The 19,204-nt window shown below is 48.9% G+C and overlaps 2 protein-coding genes across 6 annotated transcripts in view; one reads left to right on the top strand and one right to left on the bottom strand.

The window, feature by feature from the left end:
- The first annotated feature begins 2,771 nt into the window (after positions 1–2,771).
- Positions 2,772–8,432, top strand: PRRT1B (proline rich transmembrane protein 1B). Its single transcript, XM_069069600.1, has 4 exons — positions 2,772–2,781; positions 6,037–6,581; positions 7,589–7,726; positions 7,964–8,432. Exons 1-4 carry the CDS (start codon positions 2,772–2,774, stop codon positions 8,111–8,113), a joined length of 843 nt encoding a protein of 280 aa, XP_068925701.1. The 3' UTR covers positions 8,114–8,432.
- A 9,521-nt stretch (positions 8,433–17,953) lies between these two features.
- RAPGEF1 (Rap guanine nucleotide exchange factor 1) overlaps positions 17,954–19,204 on the bottom strand; it is a 190,182-nt gene continuing 188,931 nt past the window's right edge. For all 5 annotated transcript variants that reach the window (XM_069069313.1, XM_069069314.1, XM_069069316.1 and 2 more), the window contains one exon: positions 17,954–19,204. This exon is cut by the window's right edge and continues 2,884 nt beyond it. The gene's annotated coding sequence lies outside the window, so the exon portion shown is untranslated.

Here is a 19,204-nt window from a genome sequence, read left to right as displayed (position 1 = left end):
GGCATCTCATTATTCCATTGTCCAACCCTGAGCTGACGGGCCCTGGTTAGTTTTTGGTATTTCATTGACCAGCCTATCTGCATCTCACTGTGTCCTACAGTGACTTTAAGTAGTTCTTGAGATACTGGGTTTCTCACTGACCATTCCATTTGAATCTCATCTCCCCTGCAAGAAGCAGACACCCAAATTCATTTGGGAAAAAGGGCAAGGGCTATGCATTCCTCATCAGAAAAACATATAGGGGAAGACATTAACTTTCCACTTTACCCTGTAAGTAATAGGGAGCCAGTGAAGACTTTTGATCAGGATGACTTGGTCAGACCTGCTCATTATTTAACATTCCCTGTATGCAAAGCCTTGTGGCTGGTATCTGGAACAGATACCATTATAATGAAGATATGGCCTTTTTCTACTCTGGGCTCCTCTCCATGGAGGTCAGAAATGCCCTACAGACAGCTGAGGATTTTTTTTCTTATTCTGATCCTTCATTAGTCATGAAGGGACCTCAGAGGCCATCTAGTCCAACTCCATTGTTTTACAGATAAAGAAACTGAGGCTTAGTGACTTTTCCATAGTCATGTAGGTAGTAATTGCCAGGTGCAAGATTTGAATTCAGAGCCTAACTGATTCCTAAACCAGTGCTCTTTCTACTGCACTTCACTTTTTACCACCATCCCCACTCCCTCCTGCTTTGGGACTCATGAACATCATATTTGTTGTTCAGTCATTTTTGGTTGTGTCTGACTCTTTGTGACCCCTTTTGGGGTTTTCTTGGCAAAGATACTGGAGTGGTTGGTCATTTCCTTCACCAGCTCATTTTACAGATGAGGAAACTGAGGCAAACAGGGTTAAGTGACTTGCCTAGGGTCACAAAGCTAGGAAGTGTCTAAGGCCAGAATTGAACCGAGGAAGATGAATCTTCCTGACTTCAGGGCCAGCACTCTCTCCAGCTGCCCCTCACTGCCCATCTGAACATCATAGGACAATTCTTCTGACCCTCCTAAAGTCTGATCCAGAGCCTTTGAGTAGTGACCCATACCCCCCACAATACAGAAGGCAAATAGGAGAGCTCTTACTGCTGCTGAGATGTGACAGAGAATCCGCAGAAATCTCTTTCAATAACCTGCCCACACAAATCATGTGGTGAATTAGCCCAAACCCAAGGGGTCAAGACTAAAACACAGCCAAGTACAGAAAATTTTTGATTGGGATGAAAAGAATTTACCAGAATGAATGGAATGAGGCATTTGTAGAAAGCATCACAAAAGCGATTGTGAAATTCTTAGCCTACTTTTTGAGTCCTTCCACAATATGAATCTGGCTTCATGCAGTGAGAAGAACACTGGTTCCAGAATCAAAGGCTCTGGGTTCAAATTTGACCTTTGAGATTAACTACCTGTGTGACTTTGGGCAACCTCCCTTGGCTCAGTTCCCTCATCTGTAAAATGAAGTGGGTTGGACCAGATGGCCTCTAAAGCCCCTTCTGTCTCTAAGCCCACGAACCTCTCTAGTCTGACAGTACTCTCAAAAGAGCAGCTACCAAGGAATAGGGATGTGAATAGAGTTGGGATGGGTGTAAAGCAGGGGTGGGAACCTGGCGACACATGGCCCTCTAGGTTCTCCAGTTTGGTCTTGGACTGAATCCAGTTCCCTACCCCGGGGGGAGAAAATGAAGGAAGTTCCTAATGTCAAAGGCTTCTCTAGAGCCAAGCCTTACAGGCTTCAGGCTTGCTTGGAGAGGGCCTTGGTTTTAGAGAATTGTAACTAAATTTCTATTCATATTTCTATAATGTTTTAAGGAGCACTTTCCTTACCACAACCCTGTAGGAATGATCATTGTTATTACCCTTATTTTATAGATGAGAGGCTCAAAGAGGTTGTAACTTGTTTGAGGTCAAGGGAAGGACCGCCTAAACTTTCTGCCAGGATTTTTCTCTTCTTATCTCTTTGCTTCCCTCTCCCCTGATCTCTGTCCTTCCCATTCCTTTGATTTACCACTGAATACTAGGCAGTTTTATTTTTAAAAATCAGTTCACTTCAGTAAGCATTTAGGAAGCACCAAATATATACCTAATATTGATCAAACTCCAACAAGATGTCCAACCTAATTGAGCACCAACTGCATATCTAGCATTTGAGTGGCAAGCCTAATTGTCCTCTTTCAAGACCCCCGAATGAGCTGCTGCCTCTCCCTCTGAGCTCTTTCCCAGCTTCTCAGAAGGCCTGAGCAAAGGGGTGATTGACACCTCAGAAGGGACTTGTCCTTCCTTGGGCTCCACCAGCTGGGAAGTGGTACCGTGATAATCTGTCACCTTGGGACCCTCTGGAGTGTCTATTGAGTATGATTTGGCTGCTAGGGCTGTTTGCTGATCAAAGGTTAGAGGCATTGCTTCCCCTGCCCGGGGCCCCAGAGGAGGGAGGTGTCAGTCTCTGGCCAGTTCCCATCGGGCAGGGCCCATCAGCTTTGCCAGGTACTGCCATCCCGCAGAGTGGGGTCCTTGGGCACGGAAAAAACTGGTACAGAGGGGCCCTGGAACGAGAGCTCCTTGTTGACACAGCCAGGGGCAAACAAGCCTGTTAATCATTAATGCACTGGAGTCGGGCAGCAGGAAACTAGAGCCCAGCAAGGAGAGAGGAGGCCCAGGGCGGGACAGTCACTGCTCAGAGGACTGAGCAGGAGCAGGCTTCAGCTTTGGGCACTGGGCAGTGAGCGGAGACAAGGCGCACCTGTGGTCTGGTCTGGCCAGCCCAGCCTGAGAGGACCATTCTCCATGGAGCCAGGTAAGAGAGCCCCCATCCCCAGAGAGGAGAGGCTCCCCGGGGGCTCACCCCCTGCTCCCTCCTGGGGCCTCTGTCCCCTGTCCACAGCCCACGGAAATGGGCTAGCAGTTGCTGGGTATCAAGGAAGCTCAGAGAACCAGAGCATTGTCAGAAGGAAGAAGGAGTAGAGAAAGAAGAGGAGGAGGAAGGAGAGGGGGAGGAGGAGGAGAAGGAGGAGGAGGAGAGAGTGGAGGAGGAAGGAAAGGAGAAGGAGAGAGTGGAGGAGGATGAAGAGGAGGAAGGAGAGGAGGAAAAGGGGGAGGAAGAGCAGATAAAGGAGGAGGGGGTAGAGGAGGAGGAGGAACAGCAGAAGGAGGAGAAGGGAAGCAGCTTGTGGCTCCAGAGGGACTTGTGAGCAGGTCTTCACTTGCCCACTTCTAAGGTGAGAAGAGTCACCTTCATTCCAGACCAGATTCCAAGGACCCCAGGTGGGTCTGATTGTTTGCCATCAGTCAATGAATCAACAACCAACAAGTAATCATATATTTTCACAGAGAAGGAAGAGTGTTTACTGGGGCCATAGGGCAGAGGCAGGAAAGGACAGAAAAATTTGGACTGGTGCAACTTGGGATCTCCAAGAACTATCATACAGCCATAGACTTCAAGCTGAGCTCCTGAGGATCACCTGGGCAGGATTTGAACCCAGTTCTTTCTCAGCCCAAACCCAGCAAGTTTTGCACAGCCTCCAAGGTCTTGGGCTTTCAGTGTGAGATCAACCAATGCCAAGAGTTAATGGCAGAGAGAAGGCTAATTATGTTTGTGGGAGGGGGTGAGGGGGAGATGGTCTGAGTCCTGTGGTATTGGACCATTCAACCCCAATCCTAATCTTACCTTCAACGCCAGGACTAAATTAGTGGTTACCTTGGCAATTAAATCTCCATTATGAGGGAGGCCCTTTTTCTCCCACCAGGGTCAAAGACAGGGGTGGGAGGCACAAAGACCAGGAAGGCAAGGTACCCTCCACTCATCCAGGCCCTTTGGAAAAGGTGAAGGCATGCATGGGCCACAGGACAGAGTGGAGTCCAGCAAAGGGCCATGGCTGTTCCCTCCCCCTTCCAGTCACTGTGCCTAGGGCCATGCCTAGAGAAAAGGAGCTGGGCATGGAGATGGCAAGGGAAGGACGGTATTAGTTCATCTTCATACCCTCAGAAGCTCACAGAGTTCTCTGCACATAGTAGGCACTTAATAAACGCCTCCAAATGGAAGAAATATGAAAAGCAAAGATAGAGAGGGAAAGGCAGAGAAACGGAGAGGCCAGAAAGAGCATAGGAGGAAGAGGATGGGCCTGAGGGAGGAGCTGGAGAAAGAGAAACCATGGGGAGAGAGAAGAGCTACATAAAACCTGGTGGCCCCTTCCTCTCCACCCTCCACTAGCTGTTCCTGCTTCACAGGGGACCTGAGGCTTCTCACTTTGCTGGTGAGAGAAACCCAGCCTTGTCAGTGGCCTTGATCTGCAGATGGAAGCCAGCTGAGAGCCAGCCATGGGGAGTGGGCTGGGGGTGTGGAGGGGGGTGAAGGAGTCCAGAAGGCCAAAGGCCTTAAGTTGCCTCCCCTTGGAGTCCCCTGACAGGAGCCTCTGGTAGTTCAGGCTCCCCTCTTAGAGCGGCGTCCAGATCATGGTCTGAATGTCTCCACCGGACACTGATGTTTTCTTAGAGGGCTGGCCCCAGCCTGAGCCTTGGAGCCTTGCTGGCCCCTGATGTGAGATCAGGTGAGTCTGGGACTCTCTCGGGAGAAACCTGAGGCCCCAAAACCTTTCCAAAGATATCCTCTATCAGCCTGTGCTTGGACATTTATTTACTTTCCCTAAGCTTATCTGCTCCTGATCAGGCCTAGTATTTGTCTGGGTGAGGCCAGGGGGAGAAACTTCGGTTTATGTTATGATAGCTGGGGCTTGGGATAGAGTGAGTCCAGCTACATGGAAGGGGGAGACACCCCCATTTACTGAGCCCTGTGGTGATAGGATGGGAGAGCTGGGAGTGGAGTCCCTCCTAGAGGGGCTGTAGTGGAGCTGAGCCCTGCTGAGGTCAGTGAATCATCAACAAACCTTTAATTAATCAATCTGGAAACAATAAACACTTGCCATATCTTATGCCACACTGTGAGGGCTGGTTAGCCTCTGCTTGTCAGTGTCAGGCACTGTGCTAGGCACAGGGGACACCAAGGGGGGAAAAGGATAATCCCTCCTCTTTAGGAGCTCACAGCCTAAGGCTGGGTTGGGGACAACATGGAGACAGCTATTATACAAATAAGCTGTATATAGGATAAACTGTAAATAATCAATAAATTAGAAATAATCAACAAGGGGATCAATTAACATTAAGGGAGATCAGAAAGCTTTCCTATAGATGGTGGGGTTTTAGCTGGGACTGGAAAGAAGTCAGGGCATTCCAGGCCTGGGGGACGGCCAGAGAGGATGCTGGGACAGGAGATGGAGGAACAGCCAGGAGACCCGAGCTCCGGAAAAGTTGGGATGCGCAGCGTAAGCTGACTGCAAAGGTAGGGGCACCAGCAGCAGGTTACAAAGGGCCTTGAATGCCAAACAGATGATTTTCTATTTGATCTTGGAGAAAATAGGGAGTACTGGAATATATGGAATTGGGGGAGGGGGTGGGGAGAAAAACCATCAGCCAGTCAATCAACAAGTATTTTTTTAAAAGCGCTTACCTACCATGTGCCAGGCACTCACTGGGCTAAGTGTCAGGGATACAAAGAAATATATAACATAAAAATATAATTAAAATAGCATCGAAAAATATAATGGAGACAAAAGCAAACCTATGCAGAAAGGAGCGGTACACGGAATGAAAGCCTCAGTGGGCGGCCCGTGCTCTGGGAAGGTCGCTTTGGCAGCTCGGCCTCTCATGAAGGCGCACATGGTGGTGAGAGCGCAGGGTCTGCGCGGGTCCCAGCTCTGTGCCTTCCCGCCGACGTGACCTCGGCTCGGTTATTTCCCCCGCCCAGGCTCCAGTTTCCTCATCCACAGAGGGCAGACAGGCTGGCAGCCACTGGAGTTCTAGGTTCCCTTCCAGCTCTGTGCCTGTTCTCTGATTCTGTGGGCTGGGAGGGGGAATCCAAGCAGCAGCCGCGAGGGAGAGGAGACAGTTTAGCAGCAGCGTCTCCGGGTCCCTGGCCCTTCCTTTGCAAGCGCTGCTCTCCAGAGCTGGGGCAGGGCAGCTGGCTCAGACGTGTGATATGAACGTCCTTCTTTTAAAGGTCCCGAAGCCAGAGGCAGCAGCACCGCGCCTTCCTCAGAAACACGCCCCAGCCAAGAGCCCTCGGACCCGGGGGACGCTGCGGGCGTGGCAGAACCGGCGGAGGAGGGCAGTGCCCCCGGGGCGAGAGGGGAGAGCGGAGAGGCCGCGGCAGGACCACCGCCACTGCCCGGTCTGCCATCCTGGAATGATGGCGCAGCCGCATCCTACCTGAGTACCCCGCAGCCCAAGCCTGCCGAGGAGAATGGGCAGGTGCCCAAGTGTGCAGCGGGCATTGGCTTCGTGGGAGAGCCCCCACCCTACACCCCGCCGGATCCCAAGGCCGTCCACATGCTCTACCCTCCATTCCCGGCTGGCTTCTCTGGGCAAATGCCTATCCTGTATCAGCCGGGGCCTTCACCACAGCCTCTCTTCCCGGCGGCACCGTCAGCCACGCCTCTGTATCCGTCAGCACCCTCTCCAACACCCCTCTACCCGCCAGCGTCTTCATCCCCATCGCTGTACCCGTCACCAAGCCTGTCTTCTGGAGCTTTCCCCTATACCATCGTAGGTGGCATGGTGGTAGCCTCTCTATCCTCATCTCTCCTTCCTAGCCCAGGCGGGGTCCTAGATGGGGAGGCCACTTGGATGACTAGTCTGAAGTAGGTTAGTCCCCCACGTGGAGGGATTGGTTGAGAGTGGCACCTCTAGCCACAATTCCCCTCCTGAGGCCTTAGTCTATGAACCATTTTTCAGGGTGGGCAGAAAACCCAGGAGACTGAGCCCCTGGACACATTCCACTATGGCCCAGTCTTTGTGGCATTGGGCCTAGTGGGTACTGCCTTAGAAAGGGAGGTCAGACCCATCATTTTACACATGAGGAAAATAAGGCATTGAAAAGTGACTTACCCTGGGGCGGCCAGGTAGCACAGCGAGTAAGAGCACCGGCTCCACTGTCGGGATGAATCCGGGCTCAGACACTTAGCACCCACCCAGAAACACCTGGCTGTGTAACCTTGAGCAAGTTACTTAACCCCAATTGCTTAAAAAAAGAAAAGCGACTTACCCAAGGTCACAGATACTAAGTGTCTGGAATCCCACGCTCCTGACTCTGAGGGAAGGGAGGAAAGCAAGCATGTATGTAGTGCCTGCTATGTTAAGCACTTTTTAAAAACTTATCTCATTTGATCTAAAAGTTCATTGTTGTTTCCCTGTTACCACATTGGATGGGTGAGGTCACCGTGGTGGTTGGTTGGGAAGGAAGGACTGGGTGGTGTGTTGGAGTGGGAAAAGTGCTTCACTGGTTGCCTCAGGAGGCCTGGAATTTGGTCCTCCTACCACTTATTATCTCTGTGACCCTGGGCAAGTGATTTAACTTCTTGGCCTCAGTTTGCCCCATCTTTAAAATGGGCATCATAATACTTGACCAGCACTGAGGCTGGGGAGAGTGTTACCTCTAGATGTCCCTCAGAGCTGCACAGAGCAATGATTCTATGACTGGGTCCTCCTCTCTCCGTTCTTTAGGGCCCCATTCACTCTGCAATCCCTTCCTCAGCCTCTCTTCTCCCTTGCAGTATAACAGCCCCATGAACAATATGTCAGCTGCCATGGACCGGAGGCCCCTGCCCAAGGATTACATGGTGGAGTCTGTGCTGGTGACCCTCTTCTGCTGTCTGATCACTGGGGTCATTGCCATTGTTTACTCTCACGAGGTAGGCTGGCCCTCAGCCAGGCCAGGGCTTCAGAGGGAGCTGTTGGGGACCAGATTGTGCCAGGAGGGCACTTCCTTCTCCTGCCCTTTTAAACTTTACAGTCTAGGCCTGCTTTCTCCTGAAACTCTGTGGCTCCCCAGGGCTGGGGGCCAGTGAAGGGAGGGAGGAAGGAAAGCTGGGTATTCGTGGCACAATAGCCCTATTCACCTTCGGCCTCTTTCTCCCTCTGTGCCCCAGACCCGAGCGGCTCTGAGCCGTGGAGACCTGGCCCAGGCAGAGCAGGCCTCCAAGAAGGCCCGCTCCCTGGTGCTGTTCAGCTTGCTGTTCGGGGTCTTCGTCTCCACCAGCTGGGTCATTTACGTCATAGTGGCCCTCTACATTCCCTGAGGGACCTTTGCTGGGCCTTATCCTCCTGATGCCCGGCACAACACCCAGGACATAGAAGAGGAAAGTGCCCACCATGTCCATGCTGCTCTCTTGCATGTCCTCCAGGGAGAGAGCAGGTTCTGCAGTGCTGCTGCCCACCTGCTGCAACCCTGCCCCTGGAACTCTGCTACTGGGAGGCCAGCCCTGCTCCTGGAACTCACTGTGGGACCACTGTACGATATCCTCTGGCCCAGGAAGCCATCTGACATGTTGGGGGCATTAGAACAGGTCCTCTGTGAGCTGTGATGGAACTCCCCACCCAGGGCCAACATCAGCTTTTTCTACTGGCTTTTCCAGTGCTGAAGATGAGAGACAGGCACACAGAGAGAGACAGAGACAGAGAGACAGAGAGAGATGAAGAAGAGGAAAAAGAAGAAAAGAGGAGGGTAGGGGTAAGAGAGAGCCCTTGGACAGCTTGTTTCCCTTTTCTGGGCCTCAGTTTCCTTCTCTGTAAAATAAGGAGTTGGACTAGATGATCCCTCCAAGGTCCCTTCCGGCTTTACATCCTATGATGTCTCTCTGTGGCACTCTAGTGTTAGAGGACTAACCATTCCCCCAAGGACTCTCCAAAGTCCAGGAACTTGTCCGGAAAAGATAATAATTCCTCCCCAGTACCTTCATCCCTATCTCCAAGGGGAGCCCAGGGCAGAGCCAATCAGTATTTCTTATTTCCCCAGATGCATTGGAGAGATGAGTTCATCTGTGTCTCAGGGCTTTGGTTTCTTCTTCCTCAGTCCCTTTGACCGTCTGACCCCAAGCCATGGGTTTCACAGTGAACTCTCTCAAACCTTAACTTCCTGAAACCAGGTGAGAATGTTTGGTTAATAAATGAAAATATTGAACAAAACACGTGTGTGTGTGGTGTGTGAGTGTGTGGTATGTATATGTGGTGTGTGTGGTGTGTATATGTGTGTATGTGTGGTGTGTATATGTGTGTATATGTGGTGTGTGTATGTGTGGTGTGTGTGTGTGTAGGTGTGGTGTGTGTATGTGTGCGTGCGTGCGTGCATGCGTGTGTGTGTGTGTGTGTGTGTGTGTGTGTGTGTGTGTGTAATACACTGCTTGGCTTCCCTTGGGTCTCCAAATCTCTCCGCTTTGGGCACCAGGCCAGATGTAGTAAGCTAGAGGTGTCAAGCATGAGGCTCCTGGGCTGCCCCACTGCCCGTAGCCCTCCTGGGGGTGGTTCAAACCAGAATAAAATGCAACGGGGAAATATTTTGCACAATAAATAAAAATACCGTAAAACAGACAATGTTACATTTTAAAACGAAGTCGGCCTGTGACCCGCAGGGATCCTTATGCGTAGCTTAGTGGACCCTGTTTCTGTTGGAGGTTAGTGCCACCGAGGTAAGCAGTATCTGTCCAAATGTGCTGCCTTCCTGCATCCAGCAGTTACTTCTGAGTCCCCCCCACCTGACCTCTGTCTGCCTTGATTTCCTCAGCTGTAAAATGTGGATGATGAGGGCCCCCACCTCACAGGGTGCTTGTGAGGACCAAATGAGAGAATATTTGTAAATTTCCTCGCAAGCTGTAAAATGCTAAAGAAGTGCTGGTCAGGGTGGGGAACCTGAGGCCCCTGTGTGAGGACACAGGTGGCACTCTAGGTCCTTGAGGTTCCCCACCCCTGTGCTGTCTATTCTTCTTGTTACTGTATAGGGGAAGAGGTGATAATAACAGCTAATACTTATGTAGCATTTTAGAGTTTGCTAAGTGCTCTATAATTATCTCATTTGATCTTTTCAACAACCCTGTGAGGCAGGTTCTGTTATTATTCCCATTTTACAGATAAGGAAACTGAGGCAGACAGAAGCCAAGTGACTTGCCCAGGGTCATATGGCCAGGAACTATCGGAGTCAGGATTTGAATTGAGGTCTTCCTGACTCCTAGTCCAGTATTCTGTCCACCCAGTCGCCAGCCCTCAGGGAGCTTATAGTCTAAAGGAGAGATTTTTTAATGGGGGTCTGAGTTATTATTATTTTTAAGTGTTTTGTAACTTTCAATATGATAGATGTCTGTATTTTGTCTTTATGCACTTAAAATACTATTCTGAGCAGGGGTTCACCAGATTCACAGAGAGGTCCCACGTTCTTTGCAAACAAGATAAAGAGCCCCTGGTCTAGAGGCCCCACAGTGAGTCAGGCATCCTATGTGACCACCATGACTAAATGTCGCCTGGTAGGTGTCATATACACATTCTACCACCAGGTAGAGAGGTGGGACAAAGTGCCTTGACCATGTGTGAGCCTCTGTTGCCACCTGGTGGTACTAGGGACACATGACACTCATGCTTTCAGAGCCTGGTGTTAAATATCTGGGAGTCAGATCTGGAGAAAATTAAGATTAGGTCTCTGGCCTCAAGAACATTAATTTCTCTTTCTTACTTAATTAACTTTAATATACACATCAATAAGTTTTAGAGTCTCTATTCCTAAGGCTATGGCAGGCCTTGTGGGTGAAAAAATAAAGTATAATTTAGTGCAAATAAACAGGAACTTAGACATTTGGTGTGACATGATGGAAAGGAGGCTGACCTTGCACTGGGAAGACTTGATTGGTGCTGGTGGCCATTATTATTAGAACCTTTTTACCTATGGGGACACAAAGATGAAATACAACATAGTTCCCACCTTAAAGCAGTTTCCAAGTCTGCTAAGGATGGGAGCCCAGACAGGTGATTTCATTTGTATATGGAACCCCCCACGGGTAAACAACCCTGGCCAAGTCACTTTTCCTCCCTAAACCTCAGTTTCCTCACCTGAAAATGAGGGTGTTGGGTGTTGTGCCGGCTGTAGAGGCTCACACTGAATCCCCTGTGCTGGGGAGGCAGAGGGTGGTGGATTCCTTGAGGTCAAACACTCTGAGTTGCAATTGTCTGGATGACCCCAATGACTTCTTTAGGGAGTCTCCAGCTTACCCTGAAATAACCCAGGTTTGGGTAGTTTTTTCTTTACTACTCCATCTGTTCATCTTAAATCACATCTCCTTCATTGTACACAGCAGGCAACTTCACAGCTCAAGCCAATCTGGGGCGGCTGTTACATATGTGATCTCATTTGATGCTTAAAATAACCCAGTGAGGCTCAGAGGAATTAAGTGGTTCCCCCACGGTTACATAGCTGGTAAGTGTCAGAGGCCAGACTCCAACCCACGACTCTCTGGAATCCCAGTGGATCTCATGGCCGTAAAGGAGAGATCTAGACAAACTGCCCCAGGAGCATGGCCCCTGCCCTCAAGGAACTTATAGTCTAGTTGGAAGCAGACAAGACACAGAAAAATAGTTTTCCATTCTACCCCAATTCTGTGATCTTTTCCTCTGTGAATATCCCAGCTCTACGCCAGAGACAATAGGAAGAAACACTGATTTGTGGGGCTCTGGGCCAAAGGCAGGGGAGATCCTACTAGTTTTAGGGATGAGTCTATCCCATGCAGTTTCCCAAATCTGAGGAAGAGAGTCTTTGATTTTCCAGGGGAGGGGCAGGGATAGGAGAAGGTTCTCGCCTTGTGGGGCATTGTGGTTAAAGGAAATAAATCTGTGCTCATTCATCCCCACAACTTTACTTCCTCCAATTTTTCTAACCCCATTCTATATCTTGAAGGAAAGCTACAGGGTTTTTTTTTCCTGTAAAGGACTCAGGTTTTATGGTAGGAAATGAAGGGGTTTGTCCTACTGTGTGGGTGACCAGTAAAGGTGCTGAGTGTGGTGTGTAGTTTCTGACTGAGAGCTGTATGAATATATTTTTGTATATGTAAATGTTACATATTTCAGCTGTAACATTCATAAGTTATTTGAGTTCCTCATCAATTCAAAACCATTGTTTACTGAGCCCCTCCTGAATCTTTTTCACAATTAGCCAGAATTAAGCACGACATGGTAATACAATAGAATTTATAGATCACTTAAAGGTTTGCAAAATACATGTTCTCATTTAGATCTTACACCAACTCTGTGCATTAGGTGTAATTATTATCCCCTTTTTAAAGGTGAGGAAACCGAATCACAATTTAGTTAATATGTGAGGAAGGATTTGAACTCATCTTTCTAACTCTTAGCTCAGTATTCTACCCACTGCACCATCTAGCTGCCTACACATGATAGGAAAGCCGAAGGGCATTCACTTAAAATAAAAAGCAAGGTAAGTTATCAAAGGTTAAATTAAACAGGTAGCATTACCCAGAAAATGATTGTCCCCTCCCACACGTCCCTTGGGAGTGCTTGCTGACTCCTTATTAAATACTCTGTCTCCCCAGTCCAGTAGAAGAGGGACATATCAGTTTCACTCTTCTGCTGGAAGAATTACTAGCGATTGACTAGCCCAATGTCCCCATCTGTAAGATGAGGGAGGAAGCAGCAGTCAGCGTCTTAGGAGAGATGATAATCGTACCATACACTGTTCTGGTCTGACAACATCTGGAGGGCTGGATTCAATTCAGCCCTGGGTGCCATGTTCGGCAGGATATTAACAAACTGCAGTGTATTCAGAGGAGGGCAACCTGGATGGTGAGAGGACTGGTCCATAGACTCTATACCATAAGAAAAATGGGTGCCTATGGATGTTCAACCTGGAGAAGAGATTTAAGTGGGATAAGATGGTTGAATTCAAGTGTTTGAAGGTCAAATGAGAGCTTCAGTCTCATTTTTCTTGTCCTCAGAGATCAGAACTAGGAGCAACGAATGGAAGGAGACAGATTTTGAGTCTTGAGTGAGTTTAAGAAGTGTTCCTTATGAGCTTGCCAAGTAATTTTATTAGATTACAGGGCATGTCTTTCTTGGGTATTTCACAATGTAGACTGAGGGCATGGCATCTTGCTAAGAGGACACACAGCTCCTAACTGAACATGTCCCTCCAGCCTATAAAATGTGGGTAATAGCACTTACCTCCCAGGGTTGGTGCGAAGACCAATTTACAAAATACATTCTTACGTGTGTGCACATCATTTCCTGTTAGATTAGAAGCTCCTTAAGGGCAGAGATCTCCATCGCCCAGCACAGTGTTGGCATACAGTTAATTACTTAATAAAACATTCTACAGTGTTTGGTTACCAGTGACTAGGGCTACCTCCCATACAATTAGCTGTCTGGGACTCAGGAGGATGGACTCCTTGCAAAGACGACCCCTCACCTCTGCCTATAATAGCTATCTGGTGGAAGAAACATCTCCTCTTTTGGACTTCCTTTTCACTTTCCCTTGCCCAGAAGGCAGTCTAACATCTGGCGGAATGGACCCGGTTCGGACAGGGGTGGGGGTGGGGGTGGTAGCAGTGAGTGGGAATGAATCTGTGCAGTCACACTCCTCCCCCTCCTGGAAGTAGGAATGGCTGATTTGAGGCCGAGGTATGTGGGTGTTGTATTTGCTTGGAAGTGGTTTGAAAAGAGAGGTCCTGAGGGTAAATTTTCCCAGGCCAAGAGGAGGTAACTGGGGCAAGGATGAATTTCCCAAGAAGGCTTTGGGACTGCTAAACAAATCATCCTTTCTCACTGGTGCTTGTCTGAGTAACTCATTAACTTTCTCTCCACATAAGATGCTGCTCAGAAAAGGTATGGGCAGCCCTCTTCTTTCCTTGAAGGAGTGTCTTCATCTGAAGATCCCCTTCTCTCTCTAGAAGTGGGTGACTTCCTGTTTCCCAGGCACTCCACGGACGAGAGGATCCTGGCCTTTCCATCTAGATTCCAAATCGTTTTTGACTCAGCTCCATATACATCTCACTTGCCAGACTGTCCACCGCCAGCCATGCCTTGCATGTCTGCCTTATTGGGCATAGAGCTCCTAATTCCTCCTTCCTGGATATCCTTCCCACCCCTAAAAGAAGTTGGTGGGGACAGCTTGAGAGGCTTGTCTGTGGAATGGAAACCTTCCTCAACGGGGGAAACCCTTCTTGTCCAATTCCCCTCTTCATCTCAGAATGGAAGTCTAGGAGGCAAGAATAAGATTTGGGGGTCCTCTGTCCCCTCAACAATGAACAGCAATCAGAAGTGAGACCTAACCTGAAACTCATCCCCAGGCTAGTAATATTTAGGGGAGCAGATAGATATTATTCTATCCTGGTACCCCTCTCTTTGGGGAGAGCAGAGCAGAGGGTTCTGCCTCCTGCCCTCCAGTTTCCTCTCCAGTCAGTGAATAAAGTCTCCTCTGGAGAAGAGGCTAGAGATGTCTCTTCTGCTTCCCCTAGAATCACACAATTACACCCTCCATGCTACATGTGGGGCCTTGCTACATGAGCATAGGTCAACTTGCACCTATGTCAGCAAACAAGCAGGTGTGACTGCATTAGGGACCACAAGAGAACAGCAGAGCCTGGGTGTTCGGGGGCAGCAGGCTTGAGAAGCAGCTTCTTATCCTTCTTTTCCTCCAGAACTTGACCTACCAGGGTTCCCTGAAAGCTAGTTGGGAGGGCTATGGCCTTCACTCAAGACCTCAACTCTTCTTACTTCTAGGGGCTTAGGGCTGGGTGTTCCTTCCTCCAAGGACCAACAGAAAATAGGGCAGAGAGGAGCACAAATTCTCACACACCTGGTTGAGGTTCCCACCTGTATTTCTGGTCAGAAGGGTTACAAGGGGCACACAGTATCTACTGGGGGAGGGGAAAGGGCTAATGATGGCTGTGTGTGGAGCTTCATGCATATCATTAGTGGGAGAACCAAGATCCTCCCGGGTACATAGCCCATTCCACACAATGGAGAAGAGAGGAAATCATGATTTGGGGGGTGGAGGGTTGGTGAGAAATCAGAATTAGAAATCATCTGGTTCAGCCTGCCCCATCTCTACCCCGCACTTTTATACATGAAGGAACAGTCTCAGAAAAATGTTTTTTCCTAAGGCCACAAAGAGAAGCAGCAGAGTATGACTACGGACTTGGGACACAGGTCACTGTGCTCAGGATTCAGTGTGCTTTTTCATTATACCAGGTGTCTCTTTGAGCTTGGCAAGACAAAATTGTATCTCCAGATTTCCTATACCCAAAGCACTGTGTAAAAACGCTTAGCACAGTGCTTGAGAATTGCTTTTCTCTTCCCCTTCCTTTTCCTTTCTTTCTTTCTTCCAGATGGGTAAGTGCCTAGAACTGGGAGGATTCTTATTGCGCTCTCTACTTTTAGGCTTGGACAGGCCACTCCAAAAACTCCAGTTCTATCAGGGAATAGGATTGGCCTTTGCGACTCTCTCAACACTAACCCTTTTCCAAACTCTTCCCCTTCTCCTTCCTTACAACTTTACTTTGGGTCTTGATCTCAAGTAATATCTGAGTCAGGAGACATGAGTTTGGATCCTAGTCCCAACACTAAGAAGCTAAGTGATTGTGGGGCAAGACATTGACATTTCCTTTCTAGTCTCAGTTTCATCATTTATAAAATTATTTCTAAGGGTGATCTCCAAGGACCCTTCTAACTCTGGCTCTTATAATTCTGTGCCAGCCTTCTTACTGGTCCTTGTCCCGCCTGCTTTCTCCAGCTTGAATATCCCAAGCTCCTTCTATCTGATCGATAGACCATATAGAATGGTCCCCATCTCCTCAGTATCCTGGGATAGGAACAGGGCTGACAGATTGTGGTTATTTCCAGAAGAAATTCTCAATATCCTCAGCTCTGAAATAACCCAGCCAAATCACAGGGAGGTTAGGGCTCAGGCCAGACTCTTAGAAGCAATGAGAGAAGACATAGGCTGGTGCTTCATGTTCAGTGAATGCTTATCTTGGCGCTGCCAGTTGCATCTGCTCTCCAAAATGTTCCTCCCTTCTGACCCTCAGCTTGAGGCAGGCTGTGAATTCATTTTTTCCTGACTCCAAGCTCAGCTCTCTACTCACTCTTCTCCAGTGTCAGAGAGGGGAAGAGGTCTCCCTGGCCTAGTCTGGTCATCCCTGCTTCATCCTCACCCTTTGCTATGCATATATGAGGGTTGGTATGGGGACAACCAGGAAGGTGGACTGACTATCCAATCTCCAAACTTTTTTTGAACACTTGCTCTTATCAAGTAATTCCCCCTCTTCCCTCTAGATAAGTATGTGGGTAGTGGTGTATTTCCCAAAGGCATCAGTGGGTGCCCAAGTCTAAGTTAGATGCCCTGAGGGATAAATTTCAAGCATAGAAGGTGAAGGAACGGGAGAGTTAGGTCAGTACTGGGTAGAGGCGTGGTTGCTTGGAGAGGCCAGGCTTCCACCCATCACTCCATCCTCTGATCACACACCCCTTGAGTGTCCACTGGCCTACAGGATAAAATCCAAAACCCCACTTGACCTTTCTAATATTACCTCCCATATGAAACCTCTCCTCCAATCAATTTTACTGCTTTCAGTGGGGTCATGCGCAACTTTATGCCACCCCTTTCATTTTGTCCTGCCTCCTCTGAGAAGGTCAGTGACCATCCTAGCCCACAGTGAGCTCTTCCTTTGTGAACGCTGGAGGTGGGAGCAGTGTGTCATAATGCACAGAGAGCTGGACTTGGCATTCTGGATTCAAATCCTGCCACAAGACACCTATTAGCTGTGGGACCTTAGGAAAGTCACTCATTCCCTCTGGATTTATTTTCTCATCTTTAAAAGAGGGGATGAGGAAAGCTCCTTCTCTGCAAAGGGCATTAAGAAGTTACCATCTTGAATACAGGTCTTCCTTGCTCTACCCGATGACATACATCATGGGACGTATGGAAAAGCAAATCTAGTATTCCCCACATCATTCCTCCTTTTGTTTAAAGAGGGAAGCACACTCAGTTTCTATCCTATCTGAAGACCATCAAAATGGCCCTGCAGGATGATATTGCAATAGGAAAAAATGTGCAGAAGACGTCTTTACAGCCAGGCAATTTCTGGTTCTGGAAGGTTACTCATGAGAGCAGGTGTCTCACACTGGTCCCGTCTTGTCCCTCTGTCTTGCTCCTTTGGCACAGCATCCCTACATCACACAAGTGTTGCACCTCCTGTAATAGACAGTGACCTCTCTGTGTCTGTGCCTGTGACCACCTCTCACATCACAGGTCCTTGCATACAGCAGCTGGTCTAAGAATGTGCTCTCCATGAGAAAAGTTAATTCAGATTCCATCCTGAAGTACTTGAAGGGAATCACTCAGTTGTATCCACTTCTTCATGACCCAGTATGGGGTTTTCTTGGCAAAGACACTTGGAGTGGTTTGCCATTTCCTTCTCTGGTGAATTAAAGTTAAGTGACTTGCCCAGGGTCATACAGCTACTAGTGTCTGAGGCCACATTTTAATTTGGGTCTTTCAGACTCTAGGCCCAGTGCTCTATCCACTGAGCCAGTGAGATGCCACCACCCATGTATTTAAGCCAACTGTTATCTACATTAGGTCTTCCTTTGCCCCATGACTAGTATTGGACTTCCTGTTCAGAAGGGGAAATGAGGGACAGAAACTGGAATAGACTTGGTTTACTTTTGGAGAGAGGAAGCCACATTTGATGACTCCTGTCTGGTTTTTACACAGCATTCTCAGGCTTAGAACCTCCTACAATGTCACTGAAAAATGATGATCCACCCTGCTTGAAGCCCTCACTAATAAGGAATTCCTCCCTTTCCCAGGCAGCCCATTCCAAATATGGGCTACTTAGTAAATTTTTCCCTACGTGGAGCTAAAATCTCTCCCTATGACTTCTGCCCATGGTTCTTAGTTTTGGCTTCTGGGGGTCAAAAATCAGTGTAACCTCCCCCTTCCCTGGGAGTTCTCAGCTGCTTGGCACCAGGAGGCCTCACAAATGCATAGAAATGGAGGCTCTTCACGCACCTCCAACACGTCCATCACTAAGTCACCCCAAGACAGAGGAGAGCCACAGAACACAGGAGGCAAGCCCAGCCTGAGGGGCTGTTTGATTGTCACTTTAATCTCGCACACACGGCTGCATGCATTGTAAACATGATCATTAGGCCGGGGGCTTTCATCGGTATTTATTTTTCTTTAACATAAAAGTTACACATTTGAAATGTCTGCAGGGAGATGTCACTATTGGGATGGGTTAGTAGGGGATATATAGTACAATGTAACATGGGGAGAGTCGAAGGGGCTTTGAGGAGGGGAGGCTCCAGAAAGGAAAAGGCAGGAGTAGATCTGTGGTTTCTAGCTCAAACATGGGCTCACCACTGGCCCCTGGGCTACCCCTGCCCAGCACACGTATATGTGGCTGAAGAGACCCACCTTCCTGTATGGAAAGGCAATGAAGCACGATCTCTTCTGCCCTCTGAGGCAGCACATCCCTCCCCCCACTCACCTCTCCTCTGTAAGAAATGAGTATGTATGGCGGTCCCAGGTGGCACTCAGCTGGGGAACAGTAGAGGCCTGGAAGGGGAACTCTGATGATGGGGTATAAGGAAAGCCCAAATCTTCACCAATAAATTAAAAAATACTGCACCTCACTCTATGAACTCATGCAATGGGCCACAGATCAGGGATGCCACGAGGATGGGTCCCTTTCCACCTATGACAGCTCAGGTGAGTCATGTGGGCTCACCAAGGCACTCAGTTCAGACCACAAATGGCACAGGCCTGGAGAGGTGCTGGGAGGGCAGGCAGGGAGGCACCTGGAATGCAGGGCCAGGAGGATTCACCCTGTGACCGTGTCTTGGGTGGAACCTTTGCCAGTTCACTTAGAGACAGAAGAGTGAAGATGTACACCCACTTTTCTCTCCATCTCTGTCCCCTTCCCCCATGGGGAAGTATTCAAAGAAAACAGGCCAGGATGAAGTGGTCCCTGCTCAGATGTGTATCCAGATTGAGAGGGTGAGGAAAGGGGATCCCTAACTCACTGCTGAGGAATTAAGGCCAGCAACAAGAATGAATCTGTAGCCGGAATTGACCGTGAGGCAGGGGTGGTATTTGGGGTTGACTTTTGAGGAAGAAACTCAAAAACTACATGCCAGGGCCAGCAGTCAGAGACTGACTCCTACAGGCCTATCCTGAAGCCCAGGGGTCATCTTACATTCCACATTCCCAGGACCGAAAGGTAGGACCTCCCCTGGCCCCCCAGCACCTATTTGTTTCACAAGCACTCAGGGGTACACACACACACACACACACACACACACACACACACACACACACACACACACACACACAC

The sequence above is a fragment of the Petaurus breviceps genome, unplaced genomic scaffold (genome assembly GCF_028583685.1).
Source record: "Petaurus breviceps papuanus isolate PSGF00001 unplaced genomic scaffold, PetGlider_PUasm1.0 90779, whole genome shotgun sequence".
NCBI lineage: Eukaryota > Metazoa > Chordata > Mammalia > Diprotodontia > Petauridae > Petaurus > Petaurus breviceps.
Note: the sequence above shows the minus strand (reverse complement) of the source record. Positions and strands in the feature narration are given on the sequence as shown.

Coding starts and splice junctions, on each gene's coding strand:
- PRRT1B (XM_069069600.1), top strand. Junction 6,582..7,588: donor GAGCTTTCCCCTATACCATC/GTAGGTGGCATG, acceptor TCTCCCTTGCAG/TATAACAGCCCCATGAACAA. Junction 7,727..7,963: donor CCATTGTTTACTCTCACGAG/GTAGGCTGGCCC, acceptor TCTGTGCCCCAG/ACCCGAGCGGCTCTGAGCCG.